General features: G+C 48.3%; 6 protein-coding genes across 6 annotated transcripts; 2 read left to right on the top strand and 4 right to left on the bottom strand.

Moving 5' to 3' along the window:
• Positions 1–3,811: 3,811 nt before the first annotated feature.
• On the bottom strand, positions 3,812–4,481 carry RhiXN_05720 (Skp1 family; the record flags this gene model as incomplete). The annotated part of the gene is made up of 4 exons (XM_043325536.1): positions 3,812–3,938; positions 4,198–4,249; positions 4,309–4,414; positions 4,467–4,481. 4 exons carry the CDS (start codon positions 4,479–4,481, stop codon positions 3,812–3,814), a joined length of 300 nt encoding a protein of 99 aa, XP_043180968.1.
• Positions 4,482–4,801: 320 nt separating this feature from the next.
• On the top strand, positions 4,802–5,666 carry RhiXN_05719 (Ras family small GTPase; the record flags this gene model as incomplete). The annotated part of the gene is made up of 5 exons (XM_043325535.1): positions 4,802–4,859; positions 4,919–4,992; positions 5,043–5,136; positions 5,187–5,405; positions 5,461–5,666. 5 exons carry the CDS (start codon positions 4,802–4,804, stop codon positions 5,664–5,666), a joined length of 651 nt encoding a protein of 216 aa, XP_043180967.1.
• A 1,191-nt stretch (positions 5,667–6,857) lies between these two features.
• On the top strand, positions 6,858–7,793 carry RhiXN_05718 (uncharacterized protein; the record flags this gene model as incomplete). Its single annotated transcript, XM_043325534.1, has 3 exons — positions 6,858–7,181; positions 7,255–7,297; positions 7,444–7,793. The coding sequence occupies 3 exons, from the start codon at positions 6,858–6,860 to the stop codon at positions 7,791–7,793; spliced, it is 717 nt and encodes a 238-aa protein (XP_043180966.1).
• Positions 7,794–9,829: 2,036 nt separating this feature from the next.
• Positions 9,830–11,025, bottom strand: RhiXN_05717 (uncharacterized protein; the record flags this gene model as incomplete). Its single annotated transcript, XM_043325533.1, has 6 exons — positions 9,830–10,347; positions 10,404–10,415; positions 10,477–10,596; positions 10,647–10,690; positions 10,743–10,948; positions 11,005–11,025. 6 exons carry the CDS (start codon positions 11,023–11,025, stop codon positions 9,830–9,832), a joined length of 921 nt encoding a protein of 306 aa, XP_043180965.1.
• A 1,690-nt stretch (positions 11,026–12,715) lies between these two features.
• On the bottom strand, positions 12,716–13,766 carry RhiXN_05716 (uncharacterized protein; the record flags this gene model as incomplete). The annotated part of the gene is made up of 6 exons (XM_043325532.1): positions 12,716–13,092; positions 13,146–13,157; positions 13,285–13,338; positions 13,389–13,432; positions 13,492–13,691; positions 13,752–13,766. The coding sequence occupies 6 exons, from the start codon at positions 13,764–13,766 to the stop codon at positions 12,716–12,718; spliced, it is 702 nt and encodes a 233-aa protein (XP_043180964.1).
• A 2,295-nt stretch (positions 13,767–16,061) lies between these two features.
• RhiXN_05715 (uncharacterized protein) lies at positions 16,062–16,770 on the bottom strand (the record flags this gene model as incomplete). Its single annotated transcript, XM_043325531.1, has 4 exons — positions 16,062–16,216; positions 16,273–16,471; positions 16,526–16,635; positions 16,692–16,770. The coding sequence occupies 4 exons, from the start codon at positions 16,768–16,770 to the stop codon at positions 16,062–16,064; spliced, it is 543 nt and encodes a 180-aa protein (XP_043180963.1).
• Positions 16,771–18,299: the final 1,529 nt, after the last annotated feature.

Here is an 18,299-nt window from a genome sequence, read left to right as displayed (position 1 = left end):
AGATTGTTTGCGGTGCGAGTACCGCCGCCTATATAATTTGGCACGGTTGGATTCAGTACCTGCCGCGGTAAAATAGCTGTAGATAACAATTGGGTGCTTAATCCAGGTCGCATAAAGGTTGCAATCGAGCTACAGATGTATGACATGAGAGATAAGAGCTATGAGAAGTCTCGGGCTGCGAACCGGTGCCTATACGGTACTTTAAGTTATACTGAGCGGGAAATCTCTAGTAAAGTAGTTCGGCAAGGCTAAAATGGCCACACCATGCACGTCCTGATTCCCGCCCTCTATGATAGCGAGGTAGCAGGTTGGCCTCTGCCGGCACAGGTTAAATTTACAACACTTTGGCCGTATATTTAACACAACGCATAGGCTTTAATTGATTTTGAACAGTAGTGTATATCATGAAGCATGGTATTTCGTACTCAGGCATCTTAGGATTTCCAAACACGTGTTTCACGCGAAAGCGAATATGCCCCGAAAATAAGGAGACCGCCAACCATACCATACTTAGATACTTTGACGAATAACCCTTGATTATGAACCAGCTCGAACGAATAAGAGTAATGCTTCCCCAATCATCTCGAGTCTTTATAGCCTTATAGGCGCCAAGAGCTCGGCGCGACAGGGAGCAATCCCTTGGTTTGCGATCCATGCGTACTTTTTTTATAACCCTCTTCCTCACATCGAGACCCCTCAAACGCAAGCAAAGTAATTTCTTATCCCATGGAACTGCATATTCGAATTGGCCGGCGAATTTCAGCCTAAAAAATTGGATTTAACCCACGGCTGCACGCCCATCACTCTCAACCACACCAGTATTTACGCGGCAATAATGCATCAGGCACAAGCTGACCCAACCCACTTGACTCATCCATTAGCCACGCTACATGCCGGGGGAGATCAAAGACGAGGGCATTTCTACGATCAACAGTGATACTAGATTCAGCACGAAACCGCAAATCAATATGCTCTGTACTTCCCCCGGATAGGACACATATCGCCCCAGGTAAATCAAAGTGATAAATGAAACATTTATCGCCTGCCTAATGAATTCGGAACGAGTGAAGCTGATATCAACACGTTTCTGCCTCGATAGATTTATTTAGAGTAGTTGGTGTAGTTGAATGAGAATCTCACACACCGCTTCGCCCAGTGGTGGTCTGACAGCTCATATTCATATATCAACCAAAATGCCAGCTGCACGTTAATTTCTCGCCTAGGCAACTCCCCGCACTTGAGCTTAAACTTGGTCGTCATGTCGTGACATCATAATCACCCCCACCTCCTGGGGCGGTAAGAATATCCAATCGGGCAGGAGCAGCGATAGAAACATCGCTGATCAGGTGGCTAATCAGACAGGGGGAGCATATCGGAGCGGAGCGAGGAGCCAGAGAGGAATAGCTCCCAAGATGAGCGGCCTAGTTGACATACAGAGATAAGCTTGAAAGAAGAGCAGTGATCCGCCAGCACCAACGTGACAAGAACAATAAAGAAAGAAAAATAAACAGGACAAACTCCAAAGGTCGAATATATCGAGTATTGAGGTCTGGTCAACCCGGCAAGAAGCCTCCAACAAAACGCAAAGAACGGACCTAGTCTCATCCGGCCCGAGCAAACCGACAGCGTTAACAAACCTAAACCTCTGATCGCGTTCTAGTGCGCCAGTCTTGGTCTACGCACAATGCAGGGCCACAGACGTTTTGATAAATTACACTCGGTCGGTCGGTGAGGGATATCAAGTTCCCGGATGTATGTACGTACAAGTGTTTGTCACGACTCGAGTTGGGCAGTAGTGGAGTGACACGCATTACACTTAGCTCCAACCTATACCCAATCTCGGCCCTCCGTTCTCCGCTCCCGGTCGTGAATGTACACGTACCACTATATGTACCTAATCCATAGAACATTCTAGGCACTAGCGCCATTTTGAGGGATTTGTGGTACGGTGAAAAATCGCTCAAGGGGAACTGTCCCGGTAAGGCAACCAGTGGAACCTTCCAACACAGATCATCCCTCCCCCACACACCGTCTCTCTATCCACCTATCCACAACAAGTAAAGATCAACGAAACCGAGAGAATACATCCAATCCTCTAGGAACGCGCACCAAAAAAAAAGGTGGCGCGCGTCTTTTTGCCCTGCCGTCGATCACGGTAGGGTGAGTGGAGCCTGTTTGATCTTCCTGGGCAGTTTCGGGTCCCTTTCAAGTGGCGCTGCTATGTAGTGGGAGGTGATTGGCGGGAGGCGAGGGAGGAGTGAAGGGGGTATTTCGGATCAAGTGGAATGAGGGATTTCGAACTAACTCAATACAAACGATTGAGGCTGATTAGTGTAAAATGCTCAAGACGGGCGTCTGTTTTAATAAATAAATAAAATAAATAAAAAGAGAGACTGGAAGAGAAAGCTAACATGTGACGAAAAACGCCAAGATATACTATTCAGCCAACCGGTACCAAGACTTCCAACGGACGTACGGAGGCTGGAATGTGAGCGCCACCCCTCGGTCTGTGGCCACCCACCGACAAGTAGGCAACTTCTACAACTGAGCTACTCTGTACGATTTGATTGATCCGAACAAGGAAGGTACGGTCAATCAAGCTTGCTATTCCCTTTTCCCTCCACTTCTACTTCTACTTCTTTTTCTTCTTCTTCTTCAGCTCACCCTGCAGATCAAGATGCGTGCGTGTATGCTTTCCTGTCCTTCGATTTACGATGCAGATCGAGCATGATTCTTGTCGTATCGCCTGTTCAGGCAAAACAAACCTCGCGGATAAGTTTCGGAGAAATGCCCAGGAGACGAGGGGGGTGGGGATACAATCAACACGGGACAAGTCAATTTGTGCCGAAAGGCGCGCGGGCCGAGAAATACCACGCCGGGAAGTTCCAAGCACAAGTTCCACCTCGGCGCCGGTCAAGAACCCACACGACGTTGGGACGTTGGATATAATAACATAGTCCAATCAAAGTATGGAGCGGGATAGGATGTACACGTTATTGAGATTAAAAATGGATGAATCGGCGCTCTCAAGTGTCGAGGTAATCTGCCGCGCTTAGCCTAGTGTTGACAGTCAGCACGAGAACGGGGAGACGGGTCAATTACGTATTCGGAATATGGACGGAAAGTAGGGGAGGAGTGGGCGGGTCGATCAGGGATTATCGGATAAGGCGCGTGGGATCGTTTAAAACCGATAGTAGTGTAAATGGTCATGACGAAGAGGCGCGCGGTAAAAATGACCAGCAAATGGACATGCAAAAATGACTGCCTGGGAAAAAAGGTGTGCATTGCAGAAAATGCGCGCGTTGAAAAAAAAGGGAGCCGTACAGCTTAACGGAGACGGGCGCGATGATGAATAGGAATAGATGCGCATAGAACCATGTGGTGGATTGACTGCAGGAGTGGGGATGGGGAATAGACCAGTAGAGTACCCCACGAACGTGTGCCTGGAACAACCATGGGTAGATATCAAGCGTACTCGAGAATACCCCGAGCCATGCACGGCAAGAATACAAATGGCGCGTATAGGATGTTCCAGGAGCACGAACAGGATACGTGTAGAGAATACAAATACCGCGTATAGATCGTCGCAAGGGTCCGAAGACTAGGGGCTGGCCTCTAGCGCATAGGAAAGAAGAGAATAGATATAGAAAAATAGGGTGTATATAGAATACAACCCCAATAGGCATAGGAATCATGATCGCAAAGGGTACAGAGATCATGCTTCCCAAGGGGCAGAAATAACCCCCAAAGATAAGGAGGCATACAGTTCATAAAAGGGGGGAAGAGACACAAGAGCTAGGGAAGAAATGACTCACACTTCCAATACAATCTCTGGTGGAATCCGCTTGGAGAAATCAGGAATGTCTTGAGCCTTGGTCGTGTCCTTGTAGAGGTACCTGAAGTTGAGGTATTCAACTACTTTTTCGACTACGGCTGCACTGTGTTGGGCAAAGAGTTGTTCGACCGGGGGTCATGGGAGTCGAAGGTTTTGTAAAAATAGAGTGGGCGTAGATAATGATTGTTGTGAAGCGTGTTAAATTAAATAGGAGTGCGGGCCGAGGCGATACGCCAGAGTTTTGGCGCGGGCGTCGGTGATAATATGCCCGAATTTGGTTATCCATGTGTCCCCCATTATGTGTAAGCGTAGAAGAGTTAGTAAAGCGCAGCAGCCTCGGTCCCGGGCTGAGAAGAACGCACCGGTATGCCAACGAGATTGTCTTTGAGTGGGCTTCTGTGAATCCGAGGGAGTCTGTACAAAAGTTAGAGGTGAGAGGGAAACGGGGGGAAGACAAGTGTAGTGGGACAGACCGTCGACCATATCCTTGAGCGTCCCACTGCACTCGACGGCACGCTTGTCTAGCAAGAAGGAGAAGCCATCTTCCGAAGTTATTCGGACCCAAACAATCTCTTGGTCCTTGCGCACGGCATCAATAAAACAAACCCCGTTGATCACACCCCACACACACAACACTCACAGTCATCGCTCGTTGCAAATCCCTGTATAATTTGCAATAGGCGACTTTGGCGCCGACCCGCGGATCGGAGTGAAGCGTGTGGGACGCAAGTCGTGTTATTTCTCGTCTGCCCAGGAGTGGATGGTTCTGGGACTCGAGTGACCCTCGAATTGTTTTTCTGTTCCTTTTTGTGTGTTTTTCTTTCTGGCTATAACGACTGAACGACCCGTACGAACTTGATTGATACCCTGTTTGCGATAACGATGGGTGTGTGTTCGTGTTTCCCATTGCCTTGCCCCTCGCTGTTGACGCCGTTCCCCCCCCCCCTTCCCAGGCCACACTGAGCAATGGAGAATCACTATGCTTGGGGATGGAGGAGTGGGAAAGACTGCCTTGGCTGTGCAGGTAATTGCCACTGCTATTGATTTGCTTTGTATGCCGCTCACACTGGGTGTCTGCTGCAGTACACGATGAACAGTTTTATAGGTGGGTATCTATCGTTCTGTTCTCTGGCTTCATGCTGACTTGTTTTGCAGAGGTGCGATCCAATGGCCATATGGCATGGCCCGGAGCTGACTGTGTACGTAGACATACGATCCCACCATCGAAGATGCCTTTCGCCACTCGGTCATTGTCGACGACGAGATGACATATCTCGAGATTGTCGACACAGCAGGCCAAGGTCGGTTCACTTGCCATATATTCTCTGATATGTGCTGACATACTCCACAGAGGAGTATGCAACACTGCGGGACCAATGGATCCGAGAAGGGGAAGGGTTCATACTCGTCTACTCGATTGCCTCGCGCCGTTCGTACGACAGGATAAAAACGTTTCAAGACTCGATTGTCCGAGTCAAGCGCGGTGCTCGTCCCGTATTCATGCTCGTCGGTAACAAGTCCGACAAGACAGGCGAGCGAGAGGTGTCCAAGGAAGAGGCTCTCACTCTCAGTCAGTCCATTCCCCCATTTCCCACCGCACATTTACTAATGACCCGATCCACTAGGCCGATCATGGGGCTGTCCATTCATGGAAACGAGCGCCAAAACAGCACACAATGTCGAACGCATGTTCAGCGATACGATTCGTACACTCAGGCAAGCACGCGATGGCGACAGTTATAACCGTCCGAAACCTTCGGCTACGGGTGGTGGTGGTGGCGGTGGTGGCGGCCAGGCTGAACGACGCAGGCGGCGGTGCGTTATTTTCTAGCTCTGGTTTCTTTCTTTTCTCTTTTTCTGTTCTCTGGTGAGTTGCACCACCGCCATTGTCCGCTTTGGTCGAGCTCACTTCCACTTCTCCTCCTCCCCTGCTAATGATCGACTAGTCTCATACAACAATACCCAATATTCATCCCTCTTTTGTTTTGTGTTTATTCAACGTTCATCTTACGCCGTTTTGCCCGTTTTGTTTCTTTTGATTGCAATGGGTCGATAAGCAACTTGCTACATACAACAACAACGCAATTTTTTTGTCTGATTTACGGGTGTGTTTGAGCTATGGTTGTGTGTGAGAGTTGTGTTCCATTCGAGTCATGATTACATTCACGAGCCACGAGTCACATTCGAACCAAGGTCCCACGCCCACGTTCAACGACCCCCCCCCCGATAGGCAGCCACGATCAGACCCGGAACAAGTTACAAGTGGCTTGGACTTGGCGCTTGTGAACGCAATGCAGCGCACACACGCAATCACAGCACGTATGCACACCGGTACGGAACCTCCAACCTTGGGCATCCCTCGGACCTCACTCGATTCGTACCGAGCTCGTGAGCTCGCTTAACGTTAATCATGATCGTGCGATTCCCAGTCACGTGCATCAACGCCACTCGCGCTTATTAGCCCGGGGAAGAGATAAGGTCTGTCCCTGGCCATACGCATATGGGCTGCACGATTGTCATTGGAAGACTTGTAAATCATAGTGTTTTAGTCTCCCAAGCCTGGGGATGCACGAGGAATGTTCCTCGTTCCACGTCCTTCGATCTCGGCGAGGAATATGACATTATCAGTCATATATATCCAACATTTCATTTTAAAGTTGACGCCCAAAACATGATTTAGCCATGCAAATTGATCCCCTTCCCTGGCCCTTCATTCTATACGCCATCACATAATGTTATTGACTGTGATACAGTTGCTCACGCAATCCCATGCAACGCTCACGGCATGCCCCAGGCCAAAAAAATCCGAGAACCAGAACGATGATGTATATCGATGACATCACACCCGGTCGCGAGACTAAAATAGGTTTATGGAGCTATGATTGTACGTCATATGTATGTTCACAGTAGGGTGTATAAGAAGGGGGCGCGCCAAGACGAGATACAGAACAGACCCATAACTCAAACAATTCGAATATACACACCCGCATTTATCTAATCTAATCCAACACAACTTGCAATAATGTCCGAACCAACCGTCACATCCACCTCTTCGACGCACACCGCCCCCGTCTCGACCCACAACCAAACCCAAACCCAAACCCAGACTCAAACCTACAACCAAAACCAAAATGAGAACCAGGACCAGACAAAACCGCACCCGCACAGCGTAGCGCACGAAGAAATCCCGCCCGAGTCGCGTCCCGTCGGGTCTGAGGAACACGGCACGACCGGGCCAAACGATCCTCCTCCGGGCGCCGCAGAGGGCGAGATGTATCCTCCCCAGAAGCATGCGGGCAAGGTTGGGTACGGGCCTCATTATGCCGAAGTGCATGGAAAGGAGACTGTATGTCCATTCATTTTTATTTTTATCTTTATTTTTGGAATGGAAACTGATGTTACTTGGGGGGCTTGGATAGGGTCTTGGGGCCAAGTTGACGGGGATGAAAGAGCAACTTAAGGGTATGGTTACGTAACCATGAGCTCGAGCAAAAGGGCAAGGAAAGGCGTACGGGAGAGTTGGCTGCTAAACAACACGCCGATGTACGTTTGTCCTCATTTCTTTTCTTTTTCACAACATGACTGAATCGACTATTGTCCAACAATAGGACGACGCAAAGAACCCATTCCAGCACCCAGAAGAAGCAGAAGCAGAAGGAAGACCAAGGAGCCTGTCAACCCAAGTACTGCAGGAGCAGGAGACGCAGACCTCGCACGAGGGGCCGAGCTCAAGCCCGGTGCGAACAAGACGGATACCCAGGGCGGACCGGTTGAGGAGAAGATCCCAAGCTCGGCTGTTACCCCCTCGGCCGAGGTCGAGAACGACTCGACTTTCCCGCGCACGCATGATACGACCAAGGCTGCTTCTCATGACCCTGCCGCGAACAAGTCTCACGATGCGACTGGTAGGACCGGGGCGGGCCTCACGACTGGACAAGACGAGACGATTCATCATTAATTTCGATTAATTAGTTTGTGTGTAATTGTACTGTATCTATAGGAAGAAACAGGAGAATGTAAATTGTGAACATCTATAGTCTACCATCCAAGATAGTGTGATTGGTATGACTGTTTTGCTGATAGTCACTCGAACTATTGCGAATATACCTCAATCGTACATATTTGTTGTGCCTTGTTGATCTGTCAACTTTAAATTATACGTATTGGAGATGGCAATTGCACGTATATCTGTTCCGTACGTGGCTATATGCGCGCCTTTCGTCTACCCCTGAGTGAGGGTCTTCCAATCTCGAAAGTACCCAACCCTGGTGTCTTAGAACACCATAATTTCCTCCTTTTACACTTTAGGCTTCAATTCTGAATACATTCGAGCTCATTACCTGGGCATCCGCTCTGATCTTGAAGGCTATCAATGTCTTGCTTTTGAGCTATATGTAATGCCACTTAGGACCGAGCCACTTTCTGACCTTGTTTGATACAACTACCCGAAAATAGTGTACTTGGTAGGAATCGTTCTACTCCTCGCCAGGATCATTTCCATATGAGCGTTTCAAATCTTAAAGGCTAATCACTGATTCGGAGTGGCCACCCTATTATGGGGCATACCGGAATAAATGAACCCTCCGCGCATATACGCGCAAGGGATATCGATATGAGAGGCGATCAAGCAGTTTTGAGACCCTTTGTATGATATTAGATTAACTTTTAGGGAAATACTTTGTGGGACGGAGATTCTTCGCAGTTCACCCCGAGTCTGCCTTCAATATCATCGTGTTCTTCCTCATCGTGTAGTAGAGTTGGCTAATGGAGCGACTTGCAGGCTGGTATCACCCTCAGACTACGGAGAATTGCTACAAAAATGGATCTTTTCTTCTCGAATATAATTGCTTGTCTACTTGGGTGCAGACTTTGCGAATGTATTTAATCACTCATGCTTGAACCGATGTAACCTACGACGCAGCAAACTGTATCCGGTCTTGATACCTTACCACACCCTGGGAGTCTTAGTTCAACATATTCTTTTGTTATGAGTCCCTGCTTCAATCTTTCTGTTAATTAGATTGTATGCATATCTAACCCTTGAGCTTAATCTCATCAATTGGATAATATCATATATTCGTAAGCGCGTTCACTCTACTTTCCCCAACTTTTAACCCCTGCAGAACATAAAAGCATCATGATCGGTATTAAAATACCAACGGCATTCGCATTGCTAGCAAGTTTAACAAAGGAGGGTCACCTAGCGGCAACGTTCTCCAGAACAATATTCCGGTCTGTTCGTTATTCCTCCGCAGCGGTCCTAATATTTCACGGCAGCTATCAGATTCATTGCATAAATTTCACCCACATATATAGTGTGCTAAATGTGCTGGATCGATTCTGGTGGAAACCCCAGAAATTCATGTGAGAACTCATTATCGTGCATGGATTAACAGAGGGAGCCCCAAAAGTGCTAAAAGTTCACGTCTCGTATGCGTCCTGATTTCGGCAAGTATTTCCGACGGGTATATAAACCGAGAATCCGCAGCCAGATTACTCAAAGAGACGGCCTGGGGATGACGAATAATGGTATCAGCTGGTCGAATTTTGCCGTCACCCCGCACACAACGTGTGGGTTTTAGTGTCTGGGAATTCAACGCCCTTGGATTTAACCGTGTGGAACCGGTATTTGGTCAGTCAGATTCGCTTGATGTACATCCACCAAGTGTTTCGATCAAGCCAATTGCGAGCTCCCGGAAAACATGAATGCGCCTGTTATAGCAATTGCGATATCGATATTAGAGAGCGACACTACTATTTAATAATGCAGCCGAAAAGTAGCGGTACTCAACTCTTAATACCAAGTACACTCACAAGCATGGGCCCTGAAATCGGTACTATTTCATTCACAATCTGCCGGTTTCTGCACTCACCCAGTACTCATTAAACCAACGAGAGCATATTTTTGCATGACTGACCTCTACCCCACGACCATGTGCAACCTCGGTGACTCGTTCAATATATCACTATGTACATGTTCATCAAGAATGGCAATTACTTTATCTTTTTTGGCTCATGTGAAATGAGGTCTAGGATCTCTGGGGAGGAAAGACTTGGTCCAACTAAATTTTGGGTTAACGGAGTGCCGATATGCGTGAATAGATGGACACTTGCCTTGGGGCACCAAAGCCCAATGCTCATTGGCTCAATATCCGGACACCCAATTCCGTCACCATATCGTCCTCCGATCAGGCCAGGCTCAGGATACATGATTTTTATATAACCTTCATTTTCTACTTCAACTGTGATCCACTTTTCTGTCCCCATAGGCTCGGACAACGGAGGTTGAAGCACTCGGTATCGAGTAACGCACGCGGAAAGCTGGATAGGTTGAAGGGGATTCTGGGCAAGTAACGTGAAGGTACCAACGGGCTCGGAACATGGATCTGGGCTGAACTCTGGCGTGGGCGAGTCCGATAGAGACGGGTAGACGGATACGAGTGTTGGCGAGAGTGGGTCGGAAGGGGCTTCGCGTATAAATTCAAATCGTGCGAGGTGCTTGGGTGTGTTCCCTGCGCATACCGTAAACCTTATAAAATGGAAAGTTAAGAGATATGATCATACGTACAAATGCGACGACCTAGAGGTACAAGCACCAGATAAGAATATAGATACGAGGGAAGGCCAGGTAGAAGACTTACCATTGGTTAGTGGAGCAAATGACGAAACATATATTCGAGTGATTGACCGACCTGACACGGACGAATCTCCAGATTTATAGCTCATTTGCCCAGGTACGTAAATAAGCTCATCGTAGGGTCCTTTTTGGTAACATGAAGATTGATAAATGGTATATAACTTGGTCACTCACCCACAGGTGATTCATGATACCGAATTAATTGAATCGCGCCTGGCCTAAGGATTCTTGCTTAGCCTAATGACAGATCTCACTTGTTTGGATGCATACCCTCCCTCGTAGGTAGCTTGAAAATCTTGTAACCTAATGCTCTCGTGGTTATCCAGTGCACCTTTAGGTAAAGCTTTTGTCTGCCAAGGTAGAGGTGCTGCTGTCAAAATCCACCACGACTCTGCTTGAGGTCTCCACGGAGGAAGATAATCAGGGAAACCATCGGGAGCGGGTTTATCAGTAGGGATCGGACAAGGAACTACGGCCTACTCCAGTAAGTATCATAATAAAAGTACCAATTTATAGAGAGTCCGAAGCGTACCGGCTCGCTACTGACGACCATAGTTGAGTATAAATTTGAGCTGAAGCGACGTTAGACTGTGTGGTGGAGGGATGAGGTATGTCGCTCGTATCTTGTCACCTGGGCTTTAAGTCCAAGCGATGATAAAACTCACGTTCGGGACAATCGGACAGGGAAAGATATTAAGGGGCAAGCATCGTGTCTGGCAGGGTTATGTTCCTTGCCTAGAAATCCTTGTGCTCCTGATCGGCTAATACAGATAATGAAGCGCATACATGGCTGTACCTTATTCCAAACTTTGTCAACGGCGTTACGAGTAACCTTGTTACAAACGTATGATCCTCCTGTTATACTACCAGTGTCGAGCCATGTACATTGTATCATACCATTCCCAACCGAGCTTCCAGTTTTATGGCTGTGGTTTCTGCTCCACCATTTATGTTTGAGGAGGATTCGACCGAATCGATATACCAGCGCGTGATATAATACCACACCCCTGGATGCCGATATCATGTGCTCTTCGTTTGACGTTCATGGTTGCATCTTTGTTTGTTGATGGCATACGGTATCTATAAACCTACACAGATTGACGTGCATGATAATCAATTTGAGTTCTTTGAGGGTCTGCAAGGCTCGGCTCTCGGATGTGAATGCTTGTGAACTGCTCTGCTGTGGTTCTATATCATTAAATGCATTGTTCTTCGAATAAATCTAATCGAATACAAGTCCGAATTAATGTTATGAATCATATGCCCTTTTTTTTTGCTTGTGTGATTGGGGAAAGAGGTATTTTCCATATCTGACGTACGCCGATAAATTCCCAAGTATTGACACTATCAGGGTAGACCATCAACTCGCGATTCGCCACGTCGAACTTGATGCTGCTGCGATAGGACCAAACGCCCTCATTGTGCTAGGTAGGAGCTAAGCCACACCCTTCGCTCGGGCCCTCTTATCCGCACACTTCCAAAGCGCCCCGGATAGGAAGGGTAATTGGCGCTGCTAATATGCCACAGGATTGTATGCTTGATTATTGCAGCATTTCAAAGAGGCACTGGTGGAGATTGAGCTAGGCTCAACACCGTTGGCACATGTCTTTCGCATCTGTATCCGTTGATTAGCATGATTACGGGCCATAGTTCGATCTATACTCACCTACTCTACCTGCATCCGATCCCGAGTGATGTCCTTACACCTCAGAAGGTGAGTTCAGGTGGGTTTACATACATAGTAATTGGGAGGGCTCCCGCACCAGCATTATGACCCTGAAATCAAAGTGCCCTGAAGTATTGAAGAAACTCTAACTATTAACTTGCCCATTCAAACTACATGAAGGGACCCTTCCACTCATATTAGTCATTGCTACAACATGACATCCTTGTTAGATGCAAGAAGCTTATGTTGACTAATCGTGTGTAACAATGCTTATATACAATTCATCGCTTGGGTCCTTCCTCCCAGCTCCCATTCTGAAATCGCTCGCTAATTGGTGCTCAGCCCGAGTTCAACAATACGCTTACATTACAAGCAAAATTATATACTCATTTCCATGACACATGTTTAATTGATTGATTGTGGCATTCACACCCCTACTTTGTCTTCTTGGACTCATTGGATGTGGGGTCCAAGATTCTGCGAGGGGAAACTGAATTTCCACCTAATCTCAAATTAACAACTTGTAACCCTTTTGAAACAGCACAAAAGCTCACCTTGGGCCACCACAACCCAATACTCATTGGTTGTAAATCCGGAAACCCGATCCCATCGCCGTAGCGCCCTCTCTCCAACCTGGTTCAGGATACATGACTTGTGCTTGACCAGCGTAACCAGGATTGACCATACACCATTTCTCAGTCCCGACTGGATCGGTCAGCGGAGGTTGAATCAGACGTGCATCAAGTATTGCACGAGGAATACGTGATAGATTCAAGGGGAACTTAGGCAAGTATCGTGATGGGACGACGCGTGTCCGGAATATTGGATCGGGGCTGAAATCTGGAGTAGGTGAGTCGGATAAGGATGGATAGACGGATATGACAGTTGGCGAGAGAGGGTCAGAGGGAGTTTCGGGTGTAAATTCGAATCTCGCAAGGTGTTTGGGAATGTTCCCTGCTCGACGGCTTAGTAACAAGTGGGTAATACACCCCTTGGCTAATACGTACAGTTACGACGGCCTAGACGTACGGGTTATTTGGAATAAGAAATGTTAATTATGAATTGGAATCAAGAACTTGCCATTTACAACCGAGGCGAATGACGAAACATAGATCCGAGTGATCGACAGACCTGACATCGACGAACCTCCAATTTTGTAATTCATTTGGCCAGGCACGTAAAGTAGCTCGTCGTATGGACCTACATAAAACAATCAAGCTCTGTAGATAGCGAGTGGTTTGTGTGCTCACCTACGGGCGATGAATGGTACCGAATCAACTGAATTGTACCCAAGCTGATTACCAGTATTAGCACCATTAAGTTAAACATACAGATCAGTCCTTCAATACATACCCTCCTTGGAAAGTAGCTTGTAATTCCTGAAATTTATCAATCTCTCCAGTGTCCAGTGCCCCTCTGGGTAGTTCCTTTGCGTGCCAGGGCAAAGGTATCGTCGGAAGGATCCACCATGCTTCAGCCTGAAGTGTCCACGGCGGAAGAGACTCGGTAACCCCGTCAGGAATGGGCTTGCTGGTTGGGATCACTGTCGCAGTCTGCGACGAACAATGTGTTAAATATAGTTAAGTGCGATTGATACGAGTTGGGAAACTCACATTGTCTTCGCTCATGGCTAACGATAAACTCAGTTCTTAAATTTCAGAATAGCTATTATCGTCGCTGGGAGAACCAAAGTATGTATAGTATGTGGTTGAGCCAGAGACCGAGGCCGCTGAAGTAATGGACCCGCTCCAGCAACTTCAGGTTCGACGTAATGACATAAGGCGCTATCTCCCTGGTCCCTATATGGGACAATCTAGGAATAACTAAGAAAGACATCAGAAAGATCTGATAAATGTGCCAGCTGTGCCCTTCACACCATCTGACGGCAAGGCCGGCTGGGCACGGCTACGGTTCCAAGATTAAATGATAACAGGCCAAACCTTGAGCAATACTAGTACGTTATATTTAGACATTCTTTTCATGAGTTGTGGAATGTAATCTGACTCTACTGGGTGATCCAACCGAGCGCCTAGAGCATTACGAAATGAGATCTGGGCTCGTCGAGGGTTTGGTTCCACTCGCCCAGACCCATACTTAGACAAACCCAACGACGTTGGCCGAACGGCACACGACATCGTAAAGGCCTGCTTTCTGGACAAAAATAGGCTTGGTCCGAAGAGCGCCTATGCCCAAAACGGCAAACTCTATCGTTGAAAGCCATCCACAACTATCCGAGCCTCCTAGTTGCGTTTCTGAAGACCTGCGCACTACTTGAAATCGATTCGAAGCTAATTTACCGAGAAATTACGCTCCAAGTCTCCAAATAGTCCAAATGATTTCATCTGATAAATGACAGGGCTACCTTTTTGTCAACCTTGACATCGGTACAGTGGTCAGTAATCTACGCCATGCTTCCCGCGTGCACGAGTGCGCTTTATTTCAGGCGATTACCAAATGATTTGCCGAAGACTCCACCCAACCCAATCTCCCTTGCAGACCCCCACATGCTTTGAAATACTGTGCGTGTATCTTGGTATGAATCGGGCGCGGCTCCCTGTGTAGGATGGAGAGCAAGGTTTGAAATTGAAACTGGGCGTACGAAATCAAATAAACGACTTGCCAATTATTGGTAGCAAGCAAAGTGGATCTGGCCGAGACTGCGACTCCGGCAAGGTAGGGAGTTATCTACGGTATTTGCAAGAAAGGGCTAGGACGAAGATGCTTCTCTATGGGGTTGACTATGTTTGGTCCAAGGCTAGGTACCCCTGCTATTGACCCTAGGTTCAATTATTTTGGATGAAACGCCGACTGCGGACGTCATCGGATACAATGTATGGTCGTTAGGAGATACAAACCAAAACGATCCAGATTTATCCAGCGACAAATACATAGTGATGGGCATACGCAGCAAACTGGTTAAATCTTTTTGGCACTATATTGAAGCTTTGGTGTTGATCAAGTGATTGTCGTGTAATAAGTTACCGTGGGGACAAATTCGCGGATAGGGAGAGGCTGGCCAACGGTATATTGAGTGGGAACCATGGGTCTCTCGCTGTGTGACCGCCACGCTGATGAGACTCGGAATACGGAAGCATATGTGTGCACGGTAATCCTGCAATCTCCTGCCCATTGGGCCACACATCGCTAGGGATAATCGTTGATCGAAGAAGTTTAGCGCACGCACACGAGCGGATGAAACAAATCAGATTGCACCAAGGCCTATGACGATTTGAATTCGTCAGCATTTTATCTATAGCAATGGCTACCATACTCTCTGCCGGCCTTCCCTGCATTTTTAGTACGTGGACTATGGGCTCGGTCGCCGTCCGAAGCAGAAGCTGATTGCGATAGGGATATGATTCTTGGAGTAGATCACGTAGAGCCGCGCGCCACCGTAGGAACAATTGGGGAGGCCAAGGCGCTCGTCAGCTTGGCTAAGCGCCGGGTACGAGTTGAAATTTGTACACGGTTGCAACTCGACCACACAAAAACATCACGCGTATACCGTTGGCAATGGGATGGTTGCCAATTATCGTAGGACTGAAACTCAGGATGGGCTGAAAACAATAATTTCGCAGATTTTAAGTTACAAAAAAGGCGGAGTCCGAGTCAAGGGAGGAACACGTCAACAACCAGTTAAAACTTGCGGGTTACAAAGTCGGTTTTGGTACAACATTGAGTGGTATTGATGTCGTACGGAACTGAGGATAGCTGAAGGCTGACGCGGTCGTGTATACCGTCGCTCCAAACGGCTCAGAAATAAATGCATGAGGTCAAAAGAGTATTATAAACATATAAGTGGCCGGGGAACACCCCTTTGAACAGGATGTACCACCGAGCCAGGGGGCGCTCGAACGGAACACATGGCTTAAAAGCAGAAAGGAAAAGTCGTGACTGAGAAAAAAAGGAGCGCTCGTTTCGTCTCAGTAGGGGGCCCTATCCGCCGGGTTGGGGAGGATGGATGATTGTTGCTTTGGGACGTTGAACGCAAAAGTTGGAATAGGGCCCTGATCCCGCTCTATAATCGAGCGGAGTACTTCAGTACCTTGGTTCTGCGCGTTGACCGGGCGGGGGATATCTGTATGAGTAACGATCAGCATGAGTTATTGTGTTGCATGGGGGAAAATGCCCTACGTGCCGAGGTGTCCGTAAGGGGAAGGTGGTCGGACACCGCCAGGTCCGGGAGGCGGGGGCGGGTGATGTTGAGGGTTGGGCGGCCATTCGGAAGGTTGCATCGGGGGCGGCCACGCACCTGCGGAGGGAGAGCGGCCATGTTGAGCGCCGGGCGATAATGGCGGGGGAGGAGAGCCCGCAGGCATATTGGGATCTGAAGCTGGATCTGGAACGGTCAAATCGATACCCAATGAAGTTGCTAACGGAGCCGTACCCGTGGCCGCATCAGGCTGGCCCCGACGGGGTGGCTCTCGTCCGGTAGGCCCTCCCTAGTGGTTGTCTGTCGCTCGGGGGGAGAGCAAGCATTTGTCTGAGGCGGGCATTCTCGGCTTCTAAAACATCAATGCGCTCTTCAAGTGCTGCCAAGTGTTGTTTCCTACGGGCTCTGAAAGCACGTTGGACTTCGCGAGCGCGCGATGGCGGAAGGTTGTCGTTGCGCTTCCGGCCGCGAGAGGACATGGTAGGAGCCGAGGTGGGAGGATTGACACCCGCCTCGGAAGATGGAGGAGTCGGATTGTTGGAAATTTTGGCGGATGTGAATGGATCGTTTTAAGTGTGTGCTGCATTTGGAGGGCGTATTAGATTAGAAGAGTGGTATGGTATGTGGGCTAGTAGGCAGGGAGGGAAGAAGTGCTTACTAGAATGAGTCAAGGTGGCACGCACGATGGTAGTCGAACGAGCCCCGGTGGATGTGTCACGCAGTTCCTATGGCACACCAAGGGACACTCGGGTTTTAGTATTCGAAGAAGGTGAGACGAGACAAAACACGAGTGTCGGTTACAGGTGTAGGTTAGGTAACTCAAACTCACAAGATTGGGTTGCCCTCACGAATTTGAGCAATTGGCGTTTTCAGGGACTTGACAATCCAGTTGCTAGCGCTGTAGAATCAGTATCAGAGGATGGGAATGCAAATACTGGTATTTGCTTACCTCGTTCAACGACTCAAACTATCAAAGATGGCAAGATTGATCGCCTAAGTCGATTTCGTGCAGTAGTGGGAGATGATGGCCGAGTTTGCAAAGGGCGAGGGTCAGACGCTTTTATGGGAGGTATGGGGAGAAGAGCCCACCTTTGTTGTTTCGAGGTCAGTCCACAGCCGTTCTCCCAGCCAAGGTTGAAAAGCCAACTTCGGTTGCCAATCACAATTTGAAAATTTCGGCACATCAATCATGTGACTTCCGGGTGGATAAGGAAGATCAGATCCCGCGGAAAGGGCTTCCGTATGCCTTTGACGTTGGACAGGTCTAGCAATCGCCGATTTGCCTGGCACTCCAGCAAGTCCTATAGGGCATCTATCCCGAACTAGTTGCAAAAAATCACACGTTAGGACGTAAACGCGGAACCGAGAGCCTATGGGGCTGGACATGCGCGCGCTTCCGCTAATTGGAAATAGACCCGCAGCCACTTATGTCCATGGACGCGCAGTTTCTCACAGGGCACTTTATTACCGCCGATTGCTTCATAGCGAACCAAGCCCAGACATTCTTGCTGATAGCAGTCGCTATATCGAATAGGATGCCAGCAGTACAAAATGGCGCTCAAGTCGGCCTCGGCCTTCCGGTCCTTGTTTTGTACGGTACACAGTAATATATATAAGCTGACGTTGGGTCATATGTCGCCACTGCCTCCGAGGCACCCGAACTAGGCAGGTCCCTTGTACATGTATGCGCTATTGACAGCCCGCCCCGCTCTTCTATTACTTTCCGCGCCAATCCCGTGTCATTCCTCCACTTGTTGGCCAGTAGGAAAGTAGGGTTGAGGTATTGTTCTACCTCCCAACATTGAGGTATTTCCAACTCTAACTTTACCGGCATGCCGACATCCTCTGTGAAAGAATTTTCCCCACCAATAGGGGTCTCATATCCGATCAAGCTTTATGCTTCAATCTTTGGGGCTGATGGCTCGTGAACTCAGGAGTAAACACACAGATGTTCAATCTGCTCGTTTTTGTTTATGGCGGGGCATCTGGTACGCGCTCGGACTCGCGT

The sequence above is a fragment of the Rhizoctonia solani genome, chromosome 6 (assembly GCF_016906535.1).
Source record: "Rhizoctonia solani chromosome 6, complete sequence".
Taxonomy (NCBI): domain Eukaryota; kingdom Fungi; phylum Basidiomycota; class Agaricomycetes; order Cantharellales; family Ceratobasidiaceae; genus Rhizoctonia; species Rhizoctonia solani.
Note: the sequence above shows the minus strand (reverse complement) of the source record. Positions and strands in the feature narration are given on the sequence as shown.